Source organism: Salmo salar, chromosome ssa14 (assembly GCF_905237065.1).
Source record: "Salmo salar chromosome ssa14, Ssal_v3.1, whole genome shotgun sequence".
Lineage (NCBI taxonomy): Eukaryota > Metazoa > Chordata > Actinopteri > Salmoniformes > Salmonidae > Salmo > Salmo salar.
The window spans coordinates 65824868-65846488 of NC_059455.1; the positions used below are offsets into that span (position 1 = coordinate 65824868).

Sequence of the window (21621 nt, forward strand, 5' to 3'; positions counted from 1 at the left end):
TTCAAACGTCACTCGCTCTGAGACATGGAGTAGTTGTTTCCCCTTGCTCTATTTGGGTAACGCTGCTTCGAGGGTGGCTTTTGTCGATGTGTTCTTGGTTCAAGCCCAGGTAGGAGCGAGGAGAGGGACGGAAGCTATACTGTTACACTGGCAAATACTAAAGTGCCTATAAGAACATCCAATAGTCAAAGGTATATGAAATACAAATCGTATAGAGAGAAATAGTCCTATAATTCCTATAATAACTACAACCTAAAACTTCTTACCTGGGAATATTGAAGACTCATGTTAAAAGGAACCACCAGCTTTCATATGTTCTCATGTTCTGAGTAAGGAACTTAAACGTTAGCTTTTTTACATGGCACATATTGCACTTTTACTTTCTTCTCCAACACTTTGTTTTTGCATTATTTAAACCAAATTGAACATGTTTCATTATTTATTTGAGGCTAAATTGATTTTATTGATGGTTTATATTAAGTTAAAATAAGTGTTCATTCAGTATTGTTGTAATTGTCATTATTACAAATAAATAAATAAAAAAATCGGCCGATTAATTGGCATCGGCTTTTTTGGCCCTCCAATAATCGGTATAGGTATCGGCGTTGAAAAATCATAATCGGTCGACCTCTACATCTCATCCTTTTAAAGTGAACTATTTGGAGATTTCTTTTTTATGAAGGTGTATGTGTACCCAAATGTTGCATTTGTTAGTAAATGTTCATTCTGAAAGTATACACAATCTGCGCTAGTCCATGCTGGTCAGTTTACTTCTCCTCTGCACCTGTGAACGTGATTAATGTAATCTATTCTAAGTTGTTCTATTGCCATTGAATATTGCTCTCCAAAGAGATTCAGAAAAATCCCATTAGAGGGATGACCTGCTTCACTTCACTGAAGTCTAAAAGTAGAACTATTGAGTCGATGGAGAACAAGCTCAAATTTGAAGTGTATACCACATTTATAAGTTAGCACAGGCCCTTACACCAACCTGCCTTTCTTGTTCATCAGGAAGAGGAGATGTCCATGTTGGGGGAGATCACTCACCTGCAGACCCTCACTGACGACCTGAAGGCTCTGACCATGGATCCGCACAAGCTGCCCCCCACCAGCGAGCAGGTCAGTGATTTGGTCCGCACCCTCAGGACAGGGCTAATAGTCCTCTTTTTGCATGTTACGCTCGTGTTCTGGATAACTGTAAGTGTCTCTGTGTTACTGATTCACATGATTGGAGGTACAATGGTAAATACATCTATTTCCCTCTACAAATAGGGCTGCCAATTGCTTTTTTTTACAAGATGTTTGGTTTATAAATTGTCTTGTTGTGACGTTCTTCCTCCCAGGTCATTCTGGACCTGAAGGGATCTGAGAGCAGCTGGTCCTACCATACCCCTCCTTCCTCCCCCAGCACCACAGCATCCAGGAAGTCCAGCATGTGCAGGTTAGTGAGCATGCCCAGTAATCACCACTACACCAAAACCTCTCAGCTGGGAGTCGACTGGGAGTCGCTACTATCAGCCTAGCATCAGTCCTCCTCCGTCATCTTATGGATTGGAGCTGGAACTGCAGCTTTGGCATTATTGCCATAATTGGGATGTTTACAAATGTGAGGCCGCAGTGGCCTCTCCGAAATGAACGAGTTAACTGTCTCAATGATTTTCGAGGAGGCCTGTTGTGTGAGGCGCTAGGGCCAGAGAGACCATCCAATTTGTTTTCCAGGCAAGCTTGTTAGCAACCGCTGCTTGTGGCTGGCACTGTAACATATTCAAACTGTAGCTGTTTGCAATGTGCCTAGTAACTGTCTTTCAGTAGAAAAACACTGGCTCTCCTGGAAGGGTGGATACATTTTAGCTGGTTTGTAAACCCATAAAAAAAAACGGAAAGCCGTAAATATTGTTTTGAATCTATATTTATTTATCTATTTACTTAGTTAAGACAGTTGAGAACCAGTTACCAATATCCGTAGTAACCAAATGACTGTGTTCTCCCCTCATCTCTCGCAGTAGTCTGAACAGCGTCAACAGCAGCGACTCTCGCTCCAGCGGATCTCACTGCCACTCCCCCACCTCCCACTACCGCTACCGGAGCTCCGCCCTCCCTCAGCAAGGCCCCGCCCGCCTCTCCAGTGTCTCCTCCCATGACTCTGGCTTCATCTCCCAGGATGCCTACCAGTCCAAGTCTCCCTCGCCCATGCCCTCTGATACCAACCCACAGGTACTACAGAGAGACGAGCCTGAAAACAGGAACTTGTGGTGACAATAATTATGGCTCTGGTCATATTCAAATCAAATTGTATTTGTCTACAGGTGTAGAACGTACTGTGAAATGCTTACTTACAAGCCCTTAACCAACAATGCAGTTCAAGAAATAGAGTAAAGAAAATATTTACTCAATACATTTTTTTTTTAGGTAACACAATAAAATAACAATAACGAGGCTATATACAGGGGGTACCGAGTCAATGTGCGGGGGTACAGGTTAGTCGAGGTAATTTGTTCATGTAGGTAGGGGTAAAGTGACTATGCATAGATATTAAACAGCGAGTAGCAGCAGTGTAAAAACAAAGGGGGCGGGGTGTCAATGTAAATAGTCCAGGTGGCCATTTGATTAATTGTTCAGCAGTCTTATGGCTGTTAAGGAGCCTTTTGAACCTAGACTTGACACTCCGGTACCGCTTGTCGTGCGATAGCAGAGAGAACAGTCTATGACTTTGGTGACTAGTGTCTTTGACAATTTTTTGGGCCTTCCTCTGACACCGCCTAGAATATAGGTCCTGGATGTCAGGAAGCTTAACCGCAGTGATGTACTGGGTCGTACGCACTACCTTCTGTAGCGCCTTTCGGTCGGATGCCGAGCAGTTGCCATACCAGGTGGTGACGCAACCGGTCAGGATGCTCTCGATGGTGCAGCTGTAGAACATTTTGAGGATCTTTTCAGTCTCCTGAGGGGGAATAGGCGTTGTCGTGCTCTCTTCACGACTTTCTTGATGTTTTTGAACCATGATAGTTTGTTGGTGAGGTCGACACCAAGGAACTTGAAACTCTCGACTCGTTCCACTTCAGCCCCGTCGATGTGAATGGGGGTGTGTTCGGCCCTCCTTTTGGTGTTATGACTGCTTTATCTACACCCTTCAAACAGACATATTACAGAAACCCTAAACCCACTCTGAAGAAGTAACATATGAACTGAAACATATGCACACACACACACACACGGTAACAGAGACATTGTATTCCAACCGACACTTCACTCTCTCCACCTGGGCTTTGTTACTGGTCAGAGAGAATCATCCCAGGTTGCTAGGTAACGGGGATCATTAGAGACAGCAGTGGTGGTGTCGCTGTGGGAGACTGTGCAGATAGATCTCGATGAGTCATCCTCAGTCACACCCCCATTACATTACATTAGACCAGTAGAGCCACAGGAGTGAGCAGCTGGGAGCTAGCCCAACAGACACCTGGGTCTGATTGATTACACACACACGCACGCACGCACGCACACGCACGCACGCACACGCACACGCACGCACGCACGCACGCACACACACACACACACACACACACACACACACACACACACACACACACACACACACACCAAGTGTGTTTAGTCACTGTACATAGATCATGTAAAGGCCTTATGTACTGTATACCTGTATGATAACTACAGTGTTGCTTGAATACAAGGTAAGGCTTGTGTGGTCTCAGGTGGCTGGAGAAATGCCTGCTTTGTAGCTGCTCAACTCAAACAATGCCCTATGTAGTTCTAATTACCATTAAAATGCTGTGCTAATGTGGAAGGCTTTTAATCGCTGAAAAGTGCAGTTGTTTTAAGTGACAGTTTTAACAGTGGCCAAGTCGAATACTGTGGCTATTTGATTATAATGTAGGCCTACCAGAGTGGCCTACCATCAAAAACACTGGAGAAAATGCATCCTATAACATTTTAACATGGAAATGGCTGTTCTATCATTCAGCCTACAGTAGCAGCCAATGTGTGGTGTTCAATGTAGGCTTACATTTCATGAGACTTTTGAAAAAAAATCATGCAGGGCTTGACATTAACCTGTTTATCCATTTGTCCTTCAGACAAGGAGGTGACTGAAAATGTTGTTGTATTTGAAGCAAGAAACCACTTTACAAAACAATTCATTATTATTTCCATACCATTATTACAGAGAATCAGAGAAATTATGCTACCCTCTGCCTATTGGCTACTTAGTTTATTCAAGCCTATCTGTCACAGTTGTCGTAAGAACGGGACCAGGGTGCAGCGTATGTATAGTTCCACATCTTTATTCCAAAGTGAAACTTCAAGCAAAAACAAATAAATGAACAACTAAATGTGACTACGTGGTGCACAAACACAAAACAATATCCCACAAACAGAGGTGGGAAAAATAGCTACTTAAATATGATCCCCAATTAGAGACAATACTTACCAGCTGCCTCTAACCGGGAATCATAGAAAACACCAACCTAGAAAATATAAACTAGAACACAACATAGAAATATTAAACAAGACTACCCCCTAGTCACGCCCTGACCTACTACACCATAGAGAAGCAAGGGCTCTCTATGGTCAGGGCGTGACACTGTCTCAAAATACAACACTGCCCCTTTAAGACAAATAGAAGCTCTTTACCTGACTTGCTTTTCAAAGTTGTCAAGAAATGTACATGTTTGTGTGCTTGTAGGAAGCAATCACTCCCCTATTGCTGACTACAAATGATCTATAACTGGGCTAATAACTCACTAACTAGCAAAGGATATGAACAAAATGTGCACACGTGGCTACATGCAGCTCTCGCTTTGATCTCAAAACAAGTGCATCTACTCACGACCGCTCATGCTGTAAACACAGTCCAATTCAAAGTGAATGGCACAGATCCGTATACAGTGGAAGTCAGAAGTTTACATACACCTTAGACAAATACATTTAAACTCAGTTTTTCACAATTCTTGACATTTAATCCTAGTAATCCTAGTGTCTTAGGGCAGTTAGGATCACCACTTTATTTTAAGAATGTGAAATGTCAGAATAATAGTAGAGAGAATTATTTCTTTCAGCTTTTATTTCTTTCATCACATTCCCAGTGGGTCAGAAGTTTACATACACTCAATTAGTATTTGGTAGCATTGCCTTTAAATTGTTTAACTTGGGTCAAACGTTTTGGGTAGCCTTCCACAAGCTTCCCACAATAAATTGGGTGAATTTTGACCCATTCCTCCTGACAGAGCTGGTGTAACTGAGTCAGGTTTGTAGGCCTCCTTGCTCGCACACGCTTTTTCAGTTCTGCCCACAAATGTTCTATGGGATTGAGGTCAGGGCTTTGTGATGGCCACTTCAATACCTTGACTTTGTTGTCCTTAAGCCATTTTGCCACAACTTTGGAAGTATGCTTGGGGTCATTTTCCATTTAGAAGACACATTTGTGACCAAGCTTTAACTTCCTGACTGATGTCTTGAGATGTTCCTTCAATATATCCACATAATTTTCCTGCCTCATGATGCCATCTATTTTGTGAAGTGCACCAGTCCCTCCTGCAGCAAAGCACCCCCACAACATGATGCTGCCCCCCCGTGCTTCACGGTTAGGATGGTGTTCTTTGGCTTGCAAGCCTCCCCCTTTTTCCTCCAAACATAACGATGGTCATTATGGCCAAACCGTTCTATTTTTGTTTCATCAGACCAGAAGACATTTCTCCAAAAAGTACAATCTTTGTCCCCCATGTGCAGTTGCAAACCGTAGTCTGGCTTTTTTCTGGCGGTTTTGGAGCAGTGGCTTCTTCCTTGCTGAGCGGCCTTTCAGGTTATGTTGATATAGGACTTGTTTTACTGTGGAAATAGATACTTTTGTACCTGTTTCCTCCAGCATCTTCACAAGGTCCTTTGCTGTTGCTCTGGGATTTGATTTGCACTTTTCGCACCCAAGTACGTTCATCTCTAGGAGACAGAACACGTCTCCTTCCTGAGCGGTATGACAGCTGCGTGGTCCCATGGTGTTTATACTTGCGTACTATTGTTTGTACAGCTGAACGTGGTACCTTCAGATGTTTGGAAATTGCTCCCAAGGATGAACCAGACTTGTGGTCTACAATTTTTTTTCTGAGGTCTTGGCTGATTTCTTTTGATTTTCCCAAGATGTCAAGCAAAGAGGCACTGAGTTTGAAGGTAGGCCTTGAAATACATCCACAGATATACCTCCAATTGGCTCAAATTATGTCAATTAGCCTATCAGAAGCTTCTAAAGCCATTACATAATTTTCTGGAATTTTCCAAGCTGTTTAAAGGCACAGTCAACTTAGTGTATGTAAACTTCTGACCCACTGGAATTGTGATACAGTGAATTATAAGTGAAATAATCTCTGTAAACAGTTGTTGGAAAAATGACTTGTGTCATGCACAAAGTAGATGTCCTAACCGACTTGCCAAAACTATAGTTTGTTAACAAGAAATTTGTGGAGTGGTTGAAAAACTGGTGTTAATGACTCCAACCTAAGTGTATGTTAACTTCCAACTTCAACTGTATGGCAATGGTCTATTTGCATATAGGTCTACTGCAGCTCTGATTGGTTATCAAATCAAATGTATTTATATAGCCCTTCTTACATCAGCTGGTATATCAAAGTGCTGTACAGAAACCCAGCCTAAAACCCCAAACAGCAAGCAATGCAGGTGTAGAAGCACGGTGGCTAGGAAAAACTCCCTAGAAAGGCCAAAACCTAGGAAGAAACCTAGAGAGGAACTATGCCTCACCGCGCTGTGTAGAGCACGGCCTGAGTGGTGCGTGTCAATTCAATAGAATCCTACTCCGATGTGTTCTGCCTACAACAACATCTCTTGAATAGTTTGTTTTGCATACTAAGTCTTGCATAGTTCATTTTGTTTCGGTATGTTATATTGAAAGTGGCTAATAAAGGGAAACGTTGATACTGTTCACTAACAGGGTAAAACTTAAGTGAAGTTCAGTCACGTGCTTCTCTCCATGGGCGGAGATTTCTTCTGTGCAGCAGTCCTGGGCAAGCTGCACGGCAGTCTCGGTGCTACTGTGCTCAGCTTGGAGGGAACATTGCTAAGCACCTATGACTATGCAATGGACTTTATTAATAATAGTAATCTCTGCATCTGCATACTGTTAGCTGTTTAGTGTGTAACATGTCACGCTTATATGCATAACTTTCATGGTTTGCTGTAGTGCTTATAGTTTTTATATGATACAGTATAATATGTTTTCCTTCTTATCGAGGTTGCAAATCCATAATGTTTTTCTTCTGTTCTTTTTTTCTCTGTCCTTCCGTCTGTGCATCTTGTCTTTTTTACGCGTCTCTTCGTGGCTGCTCTGTTTTGAACTGCTTCTTTATATATTTGTGTGTGTGTTTGTGTGTGTGTGTGTGTGTCCCTCTCTGTCCTGCTGCACGGCTTTGCTGTAGACCTCTGGCTCTTCATCCTCGGCCGTCTCTGAAACTTGCCAGCCTGTCAGTGAGGGCAGCTGCTCCTCCTCCTCCTCCTCCTCACCTGCCTCCTCTAAGGAGACCTGCTCCAGCACTAGGGTGGAACAGGTGAACACACACACGCTTAGACACTCAGACACGTACATACTCCCCAAAACATGAGCAGTATTATTAGATACACTGTTTTGCTGGTTGATCAAACCTCCCTCACTCCTGTCACATAGACAACAGGGTCATGTTCAGTCGGCCTTAAATACGGGAGCATTCTTATTGGATAAGTTCAGGTAGTAGCCTACCTTCTCCGTTTCACTTTGGTTCAAAATGTGCCTACTGAACATGACACAGGTGCCTGCTACCATGATTTGATATTATAATTAGATTCCATCTGATTTCAGTCGTATGCATTATTTTCACCTTATTGTTTCATTCCCAGCAGCCGCCCTTTTGAATTATCATTTCTCATTGTTGTGTCACTTTGTCCTCCACTCACATTCAGCTGTCAAACGTGCACGATCATCAACATCACGGGCCCTCCACCGCCCTCTATCTGTCAGGCGGGGGCATGCAGGAGGTCTACCCCGACCTCCCTCCATCCTCCCCCTCCACCCCCCTCGCCTCATCCTCCTACTCTCCCACCTCCCCCGTGTGGGCATGGTCGAGACCAGGTTCTGCCCTCCTGGTGGACTACCCCCCCTATTGCGCCCTGGGGCCGGGCATGATCCCCTCCTCCAAGGTCCCCACCTGGAAGGTGCGTCCATTCTGTCATCAACTGCCTCCTCCTCTTCCTCCTTCTTTTTCTCCTCTTCCAGTCTCCCCTGTGGGTGATCAGACACTGATACACTTTTCAAATCACAGGGAGATTGCAAACACTGGTTACATTATGCTAGTATTTATATGTGGAGTCAGTCATACAGCATAAAGTCATATGTCATTCATAAAGGCATGAATGCTATACAATCAGTTTGTCCTTTTTCTTTAGTTTCCTTCTTAATGAACACAACAGAGCAGAGCTATTCTCTGTAGGCTTTGCTCAAGAGCTTTGTCTCTCTGTGTTGTGCAGGACTGGGCCAAGCCGGGGCCCTATGACCAGCCCATGGTGAACACCCTGAGGAGGACCAAGGAGAAGAGGGAGACTCCAAATCCCAGCAGCCCCCAGGCCACCACACCAGGGGACGAGCCCCAGAGAGCCAAGGGAACCAATGCAGTCACAACAGCCAAGGTAAAATATACAAAGATATAGCTACACCCATAATTTCAGAAACATGTGGATACCGATATCAATACCCCAAATGTAGAGGTATACAGTATATAAATCTGTGTTCTATGACCATGTTTCATTAGAATGCCATGTATGTGTTTATATTGTACGACAGACCTGGGCCCTATACATGTCAAATATTTACTGTATACTATAGGAAAAACTCAATCAAGCACAGCTTAAGTTAAAAAAATATATTTACATAGTATTCATGTAGTATTTAACCCAGGTCTATTGTACTGTTAAATGCAGTTGTCTGTATGGTGTGAAATATGCTTTTAGTACATACAGTGCATTCATAAAGTTTTCAGACCCCTTGACTTTTTCCACATTTTGTTGCGTTACAGCCTTATTCTAAAATGGATTATATCGTTTTTTTCCCTCATCAATCTACACACAATACTACATAATGACAAAGCAAAAACAGGATTTTAGACATTTTTGCAAATGTATTAAAAATAAAACACGGATATATCACATTTACATAAGTATTCAGACCCTTTACTCAGTACTTTGTTGAAGCACATTTGGCAGCGATTACAGACTTGAGTCTTCTTGGGTATGAAGCTACAAGCTTGGCACACCTGTATTTGGGGAGTTGCTCCTATTCTTCTCTACAAATCTTCTCAAGCTCTGTCAGGTTGGATGGGGAGCCTCGCTGCGCAGCTATTTTCAGGTCTCTCCAGAGATGTTTGATTGGGTTCAAGTCCGGGCTCTGGCTGGGCCACTCAAGGACATTCAGAGACTTGTCCCGAAGCCACACATGCATTGTCTTGGCTGTGTGCTTAGTGTCATTGTCCTGTTGGAAGGTGAACCTTCGCCCCCAGTCTGAGGTCTTTAGCGTTCTGGAGCAGGTTTTTATCAAGGATTTCTCTGTACTTTTCTCCGTTCATCTTTCCCTGAATCCTGACTAGTCTCCCAGTCCCTCCCGCTGTAAAACATCCCCACAGCATGATTCTGCCACCACCATGCTTCACCGTAGGGATGGTGCCAGGTTTCCTCCAGACGTGATGCTTGGCATTCAGGCCAAAGAGTTCGATCTTTGTTCCATCAGACCAGAGAATCTTGTTTCTCATGGTCTGAGTATATTTAGGTGCCTTTTGGCAAACTCCAAGCGGGTTGTCATGTGCTTTTTACTGAGGAGTGGCTTATGTCTGGTCACTCTACCATGAAGGCCTGATTGGTGGAGTGCTGCAGTGATGGTTGTCCTTCTGGAAGGTTCTCCCATCTCCATAGAGGAACTCTGGAGCTCTGTCAGAGTGACCATCGGGTTCTTGGTCACCTCCCTGACCAAGGCCCTTTCCCCCGATTGCTCAGTTTGGCCGGGCGGCCAGCTCTAGGAAGAGCCTTGGTGGCTCTAATAAGGCTGTAACGTAACAAAATGTGGAAAAGTCAAGGGCTCTGAATACTTTCCGAATGCTCTGTATATTGCTGTATGCTTGCTGTTATATGAATTTATATAGGGTCTGATTCTGACATGAGATAAGTAGATTTAACATGGACTTAAGTCAATAAAACATGGACTTACTGTACATTTTTTTTAATTTATTTTTTACTTAAGTCTATGTTATCTCCTGCAAAATACCATTGTCTACATATGTGAAAATGGCATATTTCTAAGTTTGAAGTTAAAAACTTCTACCCGATGACATCATTAAAGGTTAGACCATTTGACAGTGATTTTCAAACAGTATGAGATTTGCGTTGACGTGGGATCAAGAAAATACCATCCCTCTGGCTAGAAAATGATAGAGAATATTTTTTTTTTAGTACCTTTCATCTTATCTTTTTAACCACAGATCATGGAAACACTCTGTTTTCAGACATGTGTGTTGGAGATTATGAACATGAGGTTGAAAAGTGGCGGAATTGTCCTTTAAGGCAACTTATCTCAAGTCTGAATAGGGCCCATATTGCATAGGTATGTATAAGCTATATGTCTTAATGTATGTGTCAGCAGGAGGAGGCGGAGGCCCATGAGGAACTGGCCCTGGCTCTGGCCCGCGGGTTGCAGCTGGATATCCAGCACTCCAGCAGGGACTCCCTGCAGTGCTCCAGTGGCTACAGCACCCAGAACACCACACCCTGCTGCTCTGAGGACACCATACCCTCACAAGGTACTGTAGTGTGTATGTGTGTGTCTCCCACCTCATGTTAGGGGTAATCAACATCAGTTCTTAATATATACAGTATAAAGTCAATGTATGGGATATTTGATAGGGATCCACTCACTTTGAATTATAGTGAGCAATAGTAGGTAATAGTCATGTTTTGAATTCAGGATCTGAACCTCTTGTCTAATGGCATTTTGTTATCAGCATCTATACGGATGAAAAATGTGTATTTGAAGTGTACTGCATGTTAAAAGTGTAAGTGACAATGATCCTCATCCACATATCATCTCGTCCCACCAGTGTCCGACTACGACTACTTCTCCGTGGGTGGTGACCAGGAGACGGACCAGCCCGACTTCAACAAGTCCTCCACCATCCCCCGCAACAGTGACATCAGCCAGTCCTACCGCCGCATGTTCCAGGCCAAGCGGCCAGCCTCCACAGCGGGCATCCCCCCCACAGCCCCCTCCCCCGGCAGTATTGTCACCCCCGGGGTGGCCACCATCCGCCGCACGCCCTCCTCCAAGCCCAACCTGCGGCGATCCTCCGGAGGCCTGGGTCTGGGCCCCATCCCCATCAAGCCCCCCATGATCCCTGTCAAGACGCCCACTGTTCCCGAGCACCCCGGGTTGTTCTTCAGAGGAGAGAGCGAGGGAGGGGGACCGCTGAGCCCACTCTCTTCAGCGGGGGACAACGGCTTGGTGTCTCCCAAGGCACCCTGGGATGCTCAGGCCTCCTCCGATCCACCCACTCCCCCACCTCAGCCTGGTAGTAGGCTGTCAGAGTGGGACCGTGAGGCCCTGCCGGAGGTTCAGGAGGAGGAGCCTGGCTGCGGTGAGGGGGAAGATGTGCTCTTGGCCATACGGCGAGGGGTCAAGCTGAAGAAGACGACGTCCAACGACCGGTCGGCTCCGCGAATAGTGTGAGAGGCTTAGAGTGCGAGGTTGGGCTTCCCCTCAATGTAGCAGATTCAATCAGCTACATACAGTAACTCAGTGTCTTCGCCCTATAGGTTTAAGAAAAGGGTGGGAGTCTAGATGCGTGAAAATATGCACGAAAGGAGGGGAGGAGGGAACGGACTGACAACTGCTTTGACTATTATCAGATCTTTTATTTGTATGTACATATTTATATTTTGATGCGTTTGTATGTTTTGCGTTCGATGCTCCTCTTCGTACTTTCTCCTTTTGCCCGTACATTGTCATGAAAGGTGCCAAAAGGCTTCGAGCTGAATTAACTTAAATGACTTTATTTTACTGAATAGGATTAATAATTTTTGTGAAAACACATAGAAGGTATAGCAACAACAACAAACATTCATGGAGATAGAAATACATACAAGGTAAGATTGTGTGCAGAAAAGGAGTACATAAGAAAATAACCACAATGGAAATCGGTATTTTACTTTTCTGTAATAGATCAAATATTTGCTATTTTCTTTTACCAATGAAAAATGTAGAAATGGGCATGTTCTACTGCAATTAATTGCACCCCAATAAATTAGACTCCAAAAGAATGAGAACAAATATGTTTAAATACATCCCACTATCAATAGGAAGCTTCTTAGTCAACAAAGGACACAAGGACCTGCAATCCTTAACAATCTACTCAGTGGTTATCAACGGGTGTGACATAATTTGTCAATAGTAATATGTTGCACAGGTTTCTACCTTGAATGCAACTCTGGTGTCAGTGGAAGCACTCATTGATTGGTGGCTATAGAATAGAAATCTTTTTTAATTTCATGTTTTTCTCTATAATTAGAGAAGAAAGTTCCCATTATGCTGAGATTTATCATTTATTTCAATACAAGTGATGCTGTGCTAAATGTCATACAGAGGATTCATACGCAAATGTAAATGGAAAACGTAAAAAGTGCTCGTCCTGCTGTGAAAATACTAGTACTCTGTGAAAGCTATTCTAGTGGTGATCACTGGTAACTACAACTCATTCGAACACGGTAAACTAATAGTATTAGTAAATGTTTAAAAAAAAGAGTTGGAAAGGTTACAAAGTCGAGTTTGTGTTAGCTTGTGTTCAGCACCGTCAGCTGAAGGAAGTCAGAATTCACTATTGCGACTACCTAAAGTATTTCACAAGATGACATGGCCTAATATGTATAGACACCCAAAATGTTCTTTTTCCACTATTTCTCACGAACGCCATACTTTAGTTAGTGGTGTGTAAGTTGTAGCGCAGGGGTACTGTCAAACATAATTTCAAGACAACCCATTAAACTAAATAGAGTAATGCATGTTATTTTACATTTTTTACTCATAAGTGTCAAAGCTCGTTTTTATACTGAACCTATTTATCCCAACACATTTCCCCCATTTAAGAGCAGTTGTACTTTCTGCATAACGACTGAAGTCTGATTATTTTTCCATTCAAGACAGGGGAAACTAAAGATAGGTAACAGGGGAAACTAAAGTGTGGCCGATGCAACAATATGCACATGACGCTAAAAATCCTGTATAGCTCCTGACTCAATTATTCTATACAATGGTCTGATAGTCCATGTAAAACTTAGCTGTAATATACTGTAGTTCCCCCGTTGATGTAGCGATACGTTGCCAAATCTTATGTATGCTAAATGGTTAGAAGTAATAAGTTTGTTTTTGGTCATGGTAAAAGACTCACTCCTTGTAAATACAAGGTTTTGTCCCAATGGGCTGCAACAGTTTCCTTTCCTTCATGGCCAGATGCAAGAGGTCTTAGCCTACTCATATATGACAGGTAAAAGTAATATGATGTAAACTGTTCATCTTGAAGTTCATTGACGAGGGAAAAGAGGCAATGAAAGGAGCATTGGGACACAGATTGGCATACACTTTAGTACTCTAGCCTTGCAAGTCTGTTGATGACCTAGAGACATGTTTGGACAGAGTTCACCTCTTTCTGTACCACTGGCGTTCTAAGATAATTGTTCAGTTCCTGAATTCTGTCTCCCATTTTCTATGTAACAGTTGTTTCAGCTAAAAATAAAGATGTAGCAGAGTGTAAGTCTGTTGAAAAAGGTTCTAAAAGTGTATCTTTGATTTTCTGCTTTCTAAATGTCTTCTTTGGTGTAGTACGATTTCCTGACAATGAATGGAGATCATAAAATCAGTATCACTTGCTCAAGACACTCATCAGGCTCCCGTGTAGCTCAGTTGGTAGAGCATGGTGTTTGCAACGCCAGGGTTGTGGGTTCGATTCCCACGGGGGACCAGTACGGAGAAAAATGTATGCATTCACTACTGTAAGTCACTCTGGATAACAGCGTCTGCTAAATGACTCAAATGTAAATGTAACACCACAATGCATATCAAGAGACATTAAGCATTTCCCAATAATTATACAAATTTATTTAAACAGATGTCCTTGTACAGGAAAATAACAACTACAGTACATTTGAAAGTCACCCGCTTTTACAACTAAATACTTACTGTCAATTCAGGCAGGGTGGAATACCTTCTGACAAAGCATACTGCAACCTCTTCCAAAACTACTCCATTATATCAATATCTTTACAGAGGGACAGTAATTCACAAGGAGGTGAATCTGCATGCTGTTGTGTGGTAGAAGGTACTGTGGTGAGCTGCCATGTGCTGTTATGGCGTTATCACCAGGTAGTATCATCCGGGGGCTCTTAGACGGGGCCCTCCCTGGGGCGGGTGACGTACTGCCACCACAGAGGGGCAGGTCGCGGTCCTTGCGGGCTTGGGGTAGGGCCTCCGACTTGGGCCCAATGGCAAGGGTCACTCCCTGCAGCTCCTGGACCTGAATCGAGATGACACCACCAACAGTGCAAATTTCAACAATTCATGTAGATTGATTAATAAGGCAGTCTGATGTGAGTATACTCAATTGATTCATTGGGTTATTTAATTAACATGAACATTGTTAATCTGTCATATTTCTAATCCAACAGGAAGGAAGTAATTGAAGAACTTCAAAAGAAAATATGCCAAGAGCCTGATTATGCCTTGAAAGAACATTGCATAAAATCAAACGTTCCCAGACTTCCCACTCAGGCCCTTTTTGGAGGATGTAGGTTATTGGTGAGTGTACTTGTCAGCAAATACAAAGATATATGAATGCACTAAGTCGCACTGCATAAGAGCTTCTGCTTAATGACTAAAATGTAAATGTTTAAAAAAAAAAAAGTGATCAAACCATGCATTCTTTAACTTTGATGCTTTGTTTAGCACAGAACATTTTACTTTCACAAGAACATATGAGAATGGACAGAATTCCATTTATGGAAAAGGGACTGTAGCCTACCTCTCTGTCCCAGCTCTATTCTCAGGTTCTTCCACTGCTCCCTCTTGGCAAAGTAGGATACATGGCCGACTCTGAGGGATGCCAGTGATCTAGACAACTCAGGGACTTGCAAAAACAATACAAAAAAATCAGAAACAGACAATGCATGGCTTCACTATTGTAGCATTTGAGGGTCAACAGCAAAGAGGATTGAATCAGCAGCCCAGTAATTAGAGCAAGCACACTACCTCCTGTGCCATAAGGTCCAGACCTTTGGCAGAAATCATAGTATGGATGGTACTATACTAGGCACTTGTGAAGATATTACCTTTAAAAAAAATAAAAGTATTATAAGCAAAGATCGTACAGTATGAAGATCACAAAGACACTACTTCTCCAATAGAAATCGCAGTTCACGCTTGTAGGCAATGTCATGGGGACGTTGGCTATCAAACTCATGCAGAAACATCCTCGGGCGAAAATTAAAATGTGCGTCACTTTCCCGAGGTTGGTGCAAAAACATTCTGGGGTATATTTGAGAATCAGTTGTATGTATCCGCAACGCACAATAGACATCCTAATTTAGTTAGGATGTCTAATTTAGCTACCTTGTACATTTAATATCTTTCATAGGAAGTTCCTCCTGGAAAGTCAGGGAACAGGTAAGGCTGCGGGTGTTGGTTAGACCAGATTTCATCCTCTCCTGCATCATAGCGGCTTTGACCATGTCCTTCTCATCCATGGCCTTGTCGAAGCGTGCCCTTCACATGCACGCGTAGAAGCGGTATTTATCGCTGTAAACCAGATAAGTAGGGGTAGTACCAACAATAACAGGCTACTACACTCAGTTGTGTATACTAACGTTAGACACACGATCAGAGTAACGTTACAGAGCACCAATTTGAACAGATAGTTAACTAGTTGGCTAACTAGCTAATTTTGTTTGTCCAGCAGCTGGATAGCATGTGAGCGAGTGTAACATTAATCCCACGGGAAAACAGGGTGACCTACCTAGTTAGCTATTGTATTTAGGTTCTAGTTGGTTCCATGCAGTCGATAAGAGCATTGAACACCATCCCAACGACAACAACTTTGGCTTACCTAAAAATACACCATGATTCAAGGTGCCTCAAGACTTTTTGATTGTGAGTAAGGTTAGCAGTAGCCATTTTTTTCTGTCACTACTTTTTAAACTGCCATTTTTTAATGTCACTACTTTTTAAACTGTCTTTGCTGTCACCTTCGGCGGCGAGGATTGTGGGACATTGGATGTCTTCGATTTGGCATTACGTTTTACAATGAAGTTGCGCACAAAAAAATGGGAAAGATAGCATCTACTTCAGCCGCGGGCCAATTTGATGGCAAGAAGCACAAAACCGCGGGCCGGAACATGATTAAAAATAAGATGTCAAATTGACGGCAAGAAGTACAAAACGTACATTTGTATACGACCATGTCCCTATTATGCGTGGTAATAATTGGGAACAGATTTTCTCAATTAAAATCACTTGGAGCTGATTTCCTGGTGTTTGTACAGTCTTACCAAAAAAATACATTTTTTTTTTCAGAAAAGTTTGTGGGCCAAATAAAATTGGGGAGCCCTGGCATACAGTATGTTATTGTGATGACTCTAACTAGATATATTCATTCATTCATGCTAATCTGAGCATTACCAGCTGCATTGATTTGATTAACCCTGTGATAACTGAATGTATGGTTGTTGTTCAGGATGATATCAGATTTGTTTTATATCAATCCCTTCTTTACCTTTCTGTTCCAGACAAGTGCTTGAGGTCATGGCTGCTGCAAGGAATGAGGATTCTGTGGAGAGGGCAAACACCATTTACAACAACACTATTAAAGTGTTCTTACTGGAAGCTGATTACAATTCCTGAAATACATTTTCCTTGACCTCATTTGAAAATGCCATTTTCCCCTAGGGAAGAGCATTTCATGCTACTCTTCAAAAGTAGTTTATGTTTACACCATCTTCCAACAGGTTCCAACTGCTCATAATAGCACTTGCTGGTGTCAATCAGTGAAGTCCTAGATTTACATTTACATTTAAGTCATTTAGCAGACGCTCTTATCCAGAGCGACTTACAAAATGGTGCATTCACCTTATGATATCCAGTGGAACAACCACTTTACAATAGTGCATCTAAATCTTTTAAGGGGGGGGGGTAGAAGGATTACTTTATCCTATCCTAGGTATTCCTTAAAGAGGTGGGGTTTCAGGTGTCTCCGGAAGGTGGTGATTGACTCCGCTGTCCTGGCGTCGTGAGGGAGCTTGTTCCACCATTGGGGTGCCAGAGCAGCGAACAGTTTTGACTGGGCTGAGCGGGAACTGTGCTTCCTCAGAGGTAGGGGGGCCAGCAGGCCAGTGGTGGATGAACGCAGTGCCCTTGTTTGGGTGTAGGGCCTGATCAGAGCCTGAAGGTATGGAGGTGCCGTTCCCTTCACAGCTCCGTAGGCAATCACCATGGTCTTGTAGCGGATGCGAGCTTCAACTGGAAGCCAGTGGAGAGAGCGGAGGAGCGGGGTGACGTGAGAGAACTTGGGAAGGTTGAACACCAGACGGGCTGCGGCGTTCTGGATGAGTTGTAGGGGTTTAATGGCACAGGCAGGGAGCCCAGCCAACAGCGAGTTGCAGTAATCCAGACGGGAGATGACAAGTGCCTGGATTAGGACCTGCGCCGCTTCCTGTGTTAGGCAGGGTCGTACTCTGCGAATGTTGTAGAGCATGAACCTACAGGATCGGGTCACCGCCTTGATGTTAGTGGAGAACGACAGGGTGTTGTCCAGGATCACGCCAAGGTTCTTAGCACTCTGGGAGGAGGACACAAGGGAGTTGTCAACCGTGATGGCGAGATCATGGAACGGGCAGTCCTTCCCCGGGAGGAAGAGCAGCTCCGTCTTGCCGAGGTTCAGCTTGAGCTGGTGATCCGTCATCCACACTGATATGTCTGACAGACATGCAGAGATGCGATTCGCCGCCTGGTTATCAGAAGGGGGAAAGGAGAAGATTAATTGTGTGTCGTCTGTCTTTTTTTTTAGATAAATGCTTTATCCCCAACTTTGCATGGAGAATTAAGTTAGCATGGCATAAGAAAGTTCCTTCAATTGGAGTCAAACCAAAAATATGATACTCATAATTAAATACACTTTTTTTCCACAATGAATTTAAGTCATCCCTCAAATCAATATGGGGGGAATTCCGAGCCAGGTTAAGCGGTTGTAAATTAAATGTAATTCCCTTTTTATGCACTTTTCTCTATATGCGTATTCTGAGAATAGCATGCTATTCACCCGCTAGTCGTTTGGGGTGGAGATCGAATAAATTAAGGTGTGGCGGAGGTGTGTCTACAGATACGGCATATTCTAACCTTGACTTAATTCCCTAATAATTCCACCACCTTTATACGCGAGGAAACCATGAATAAGGTCTAGTGAACCTACCGGTTCCAAGTGGAAAAAGCATCTATACTGATCAAAAATATAAACAAAACATGTAAAGTGTTGGTCCCATGTTTCATGATTTTAAATAAAAGTTCCCAGAAATGTTCAATTAGCACAAAAAAACATATTCCTCCCAAATGTTGTGCACAAATTTGTTTACATCCCTGTTTGTGAGCATTTCTCATTTTCCCAGATAATCCATCCACCTGACAGATATGGCATATGCTTAAACACCATGATCATTACACAGGTGCACCTTGTGCTGGAGATAATAAAAGAACACTCTAAAATGTGCAGTTTTGTCACACAACACAATGCCACAGATGTCTTAAGTTTTGAGGAAGCATGCAATTGGCATGCTTACTGCAGGAATGTCCACCGGAGCTGTTGCCAGAGAATGTAATGTTAATTTCTCTACCATAAGCTGCCTCTAATGTTGTTTTAGAGAATTTGGCAGTACATCCAACCGGCCTCACAACCACGTGTAACCACGCCAACCCCGAACCTCCACATCTGGCTTCTTCACCTGCGCGATAGTCTGAGACCAGCCACTTGGACAGCTGATGAAACTGAGGAGTATTTCTGTGTGTAATAAAGCCCTTTTGTGGGGAAAAATTCATTCAGATTTGCTGGGCTTGGCTCCCCAGTGGGTGGCCTGGCTCCCAAATGGGTGGGCCTATATCCTTGTGCCCCTGCCCAGTCATGTGAAATCCATAGATTAGGGTCTAATTAATTTATTTCAGTTGAGTGATTTCCTTACAGTATGAACTGTAATTCCTACAGTATGAACTGTAATTCAGTAACATCGTTGAAATTGTTGCATTTACATTTTTGTTCAGAATACTTTTTCCAAGAGAAATAACATCATTCTTCATGCACTGTAATTTACAACTTGATAATAAATTAGTCATCCGTTTGGGTAAGTGAATTGTAAATATAAATTACACTTGTTTAAGATCAATTTGACCTTATAATTGCTGGACACGAATGTGAAACAGTCACATGGCAGCAAACTGACGCATATCAACTTTCCCACAGTAAAGTTTATGAAATGCTGTGCCATTATGCAGAATTTAAATTGTACGGCCTTTTAAAACTTGCAGGGATGGGTACTCTCGAATGTCTTAATTACAGTATAGGCTACCCCGACTTTCTCGGTTTACTATTTCTATTATGTTAAATATTAGCTGCTATCAGTATTGACCATCAGTAGGCCTAATAACCACACACATTCAACTGCCAATTTACTGTTAGTTCCTTTCTGTTGGTAAAGTTTACACTATCATCACATTTAATTACATTGTTTCATTTACTTTAATTTGCTTCCTCTGTAAACGCTGTCATGGCTGTGTGGTTGTTGCTGAGGATCATTAGTAAAAGTTGATAATATAAAAAAAGACAGGCTAATTAAATCGCTATGGAGCGAAGACCAAGCTGCAACAGTTTCAACCCGACGCATGGCGCAATACTTGGCTGTGTTATCACACAGTTCCATGGTTAGTGCAGGCAATAGACACGGGTATAGCCTACTATTGTACACTATTCTCTCTATTATAATTCTATGTACACTAACCTTCCAACATAACCATGGGTTGAAGAACTGAATGTGGCCATTTTTAGAATGAATCAAACTACTGTTTTCTTTATTTTCGCAACAGGCCCTCCAAACCTGTTTTTTATGATTCATAAATACTTTCCTAAACCTAAATAATCTACAAGATGAGTATTTTTAAATCTGATGAAACAGAGACGAACATGCATATAGATGGATGGCTTTCTTTCATTGATCCCTATAATATGAACCCAGTTCTCTCAATATATTCTAGTGAGCCTGTCGACAACATTTTTACTAAAAGGTACAATGTATTTAAAGGGATGGCTTAAGATAAATGTGCTATTGAATGAAAATTCCACGAGAAAATCTGTTGGCCAGCAAGTGGGAGGGTTTTCAGTGGTTGAATGAAATTGATCAGAGCACGCAAGGTAGACACACCTGCAAAGCACATTATGTGACTGGATAAGGTCGTCTGAATACCAAATACTGAGAGGTGCGTAGGAAAGGCGTACATTTCCTAAGTCTGAATCGGCCCCTATATAAATCAACATGCTAGGTGTCATTTGACTGATCTGTGTGTGTTTAGATTGAGCAAGAACCCCCTCATGTATTTAATTATGTTCCAGGGAGAGTTGGAAGTGAACCATCATCGATTGCAAAAACATACATTAAAATGTTATTAGTGATTTACTGAAAGCTGCTGAAAGGCAGATATTCAACAGCTGTAATACCTCATTCAAAACATCTGGGAACTTGGAAATCTCCAACTTGTGGTTCAAATTGTTTTAACTAGGCAAGTAAGTTAAGAAGACATTCTTATTTACAATGACGGCCTAGGAACAGTGGCTTAACTGCCTTGTTCTGGAACAGAACGACAGATCTTTCTAGATCTCCAACGTTCAGACCTGAATATCACTGACGTTATGATTTGACCTCGTTTTTCCCCGAGTTCCCTGTTGTCGTGAAAGTGCCATACGGCACGTCGACAACGTCACAGGCCACACCTTTTCACGTCCGAGGCAAAGATGTTTTATAACTAACTCAAGATAGGCCACGGCCTATCGTTTGAAATGGGAGAAATGAATCCTAGTGGGAAGAACAAGCAATGAGGTGGGCAGAGCCAAGCACGAGCTAGCGAAAGCCTATTGCCGCGTTTTGACTTATTTGCATATTTCCTTTAGGGAACGCCTACTCTGAAGTTCGCGTGTGCAATAACTCAATTCGCCGTTTGCACCCCTTCTAAAAAACGCAACTTTTAGAAACTTTGCCAAAGGGTAAAATCTACAACACTTAGTCCACTCTGTTCTTAACATAGTATAGTTTTGAAAACAGAAAACTGTATTGAGATCAAATGTTTCATATATTAGAACATTTGCTACATGTCGGCCAAAATCCATCTTGCTCCATCTTTTCCCACAGCCGATCACCGGGCTTCTTCTCCTCACCATATTTGGTAGGGAATGAAACGCCAACAGGATGCTTCACATTTGTACATCCGGTGAAATATGTGTCTCATTGTTCTATCTGTGTCCGATG

At 42.7% G+C, this 21621-nt stretch overlaps 1 protein-coding gene and 1 pseudogene across 8 annotated transcripts in view; one reads left to right on the top strand and one right to left on the bottom strand.

Annotated features, from left to right (window-relative positions):
• Positions 1 to 13846, top strand: part of LOC106569924 (protein MTSS 1) — a 55703-nt gene extending 41857 nt beyond the window's left edge. For 2 of the 8 annotated variants that reach the window (XM_014141663.2, XM_014141669.2), the window contains 8 exons: positions 1012 to 1119; positions 1344 to 1441; positions 2004 to 2214; positions 7434 to 7562; positions 7951 to 8202; positions 8515 to 8673; positions 10670 to 10829; positions 11127 to 13846. In XM_014141663.2, coding sequence (XP_013997138.1) covers positions 1012 to 1119; positions 1344 to 1441; positions 2004 to 2214; positions 7434 to 7562; positions 7951 to 8202; positions 8515 to 8673; positions 10670 to 10829; positions 11127 to 11752 — 1743 coding nt within the window. In that variant the 3' untranslated portion in view covers positions 11753 to 13846. The remainder of the gene's footprint in view (positions 1 to 1011; positions 1120 to 1343; positions 1442 to 2003; positions 2215 to 7433; positions 7563 to 7950; positions 8203 to 8514; positions 8674 to 10669; positions 10830 to 11126) is intronic. The other 6 variants (XM_014141664.2, XM_014141665.2, XM_014141666.2 and 3 more) reach the window with 6 other exon arrangements.
• A 316-nt stretch (positions 13847 to 14162) lies between these two features.
• On the bottom strand, positions 14163 to 16517 carry LOC123726634 (NADH dehydrogenase [ubiquinone] 1 beta subcomplex subunit 9-like; annotated as a pseudogene).
• Between the last annotated feature and the right edge of the window lie 5104 nt (positions 16518 to 21621).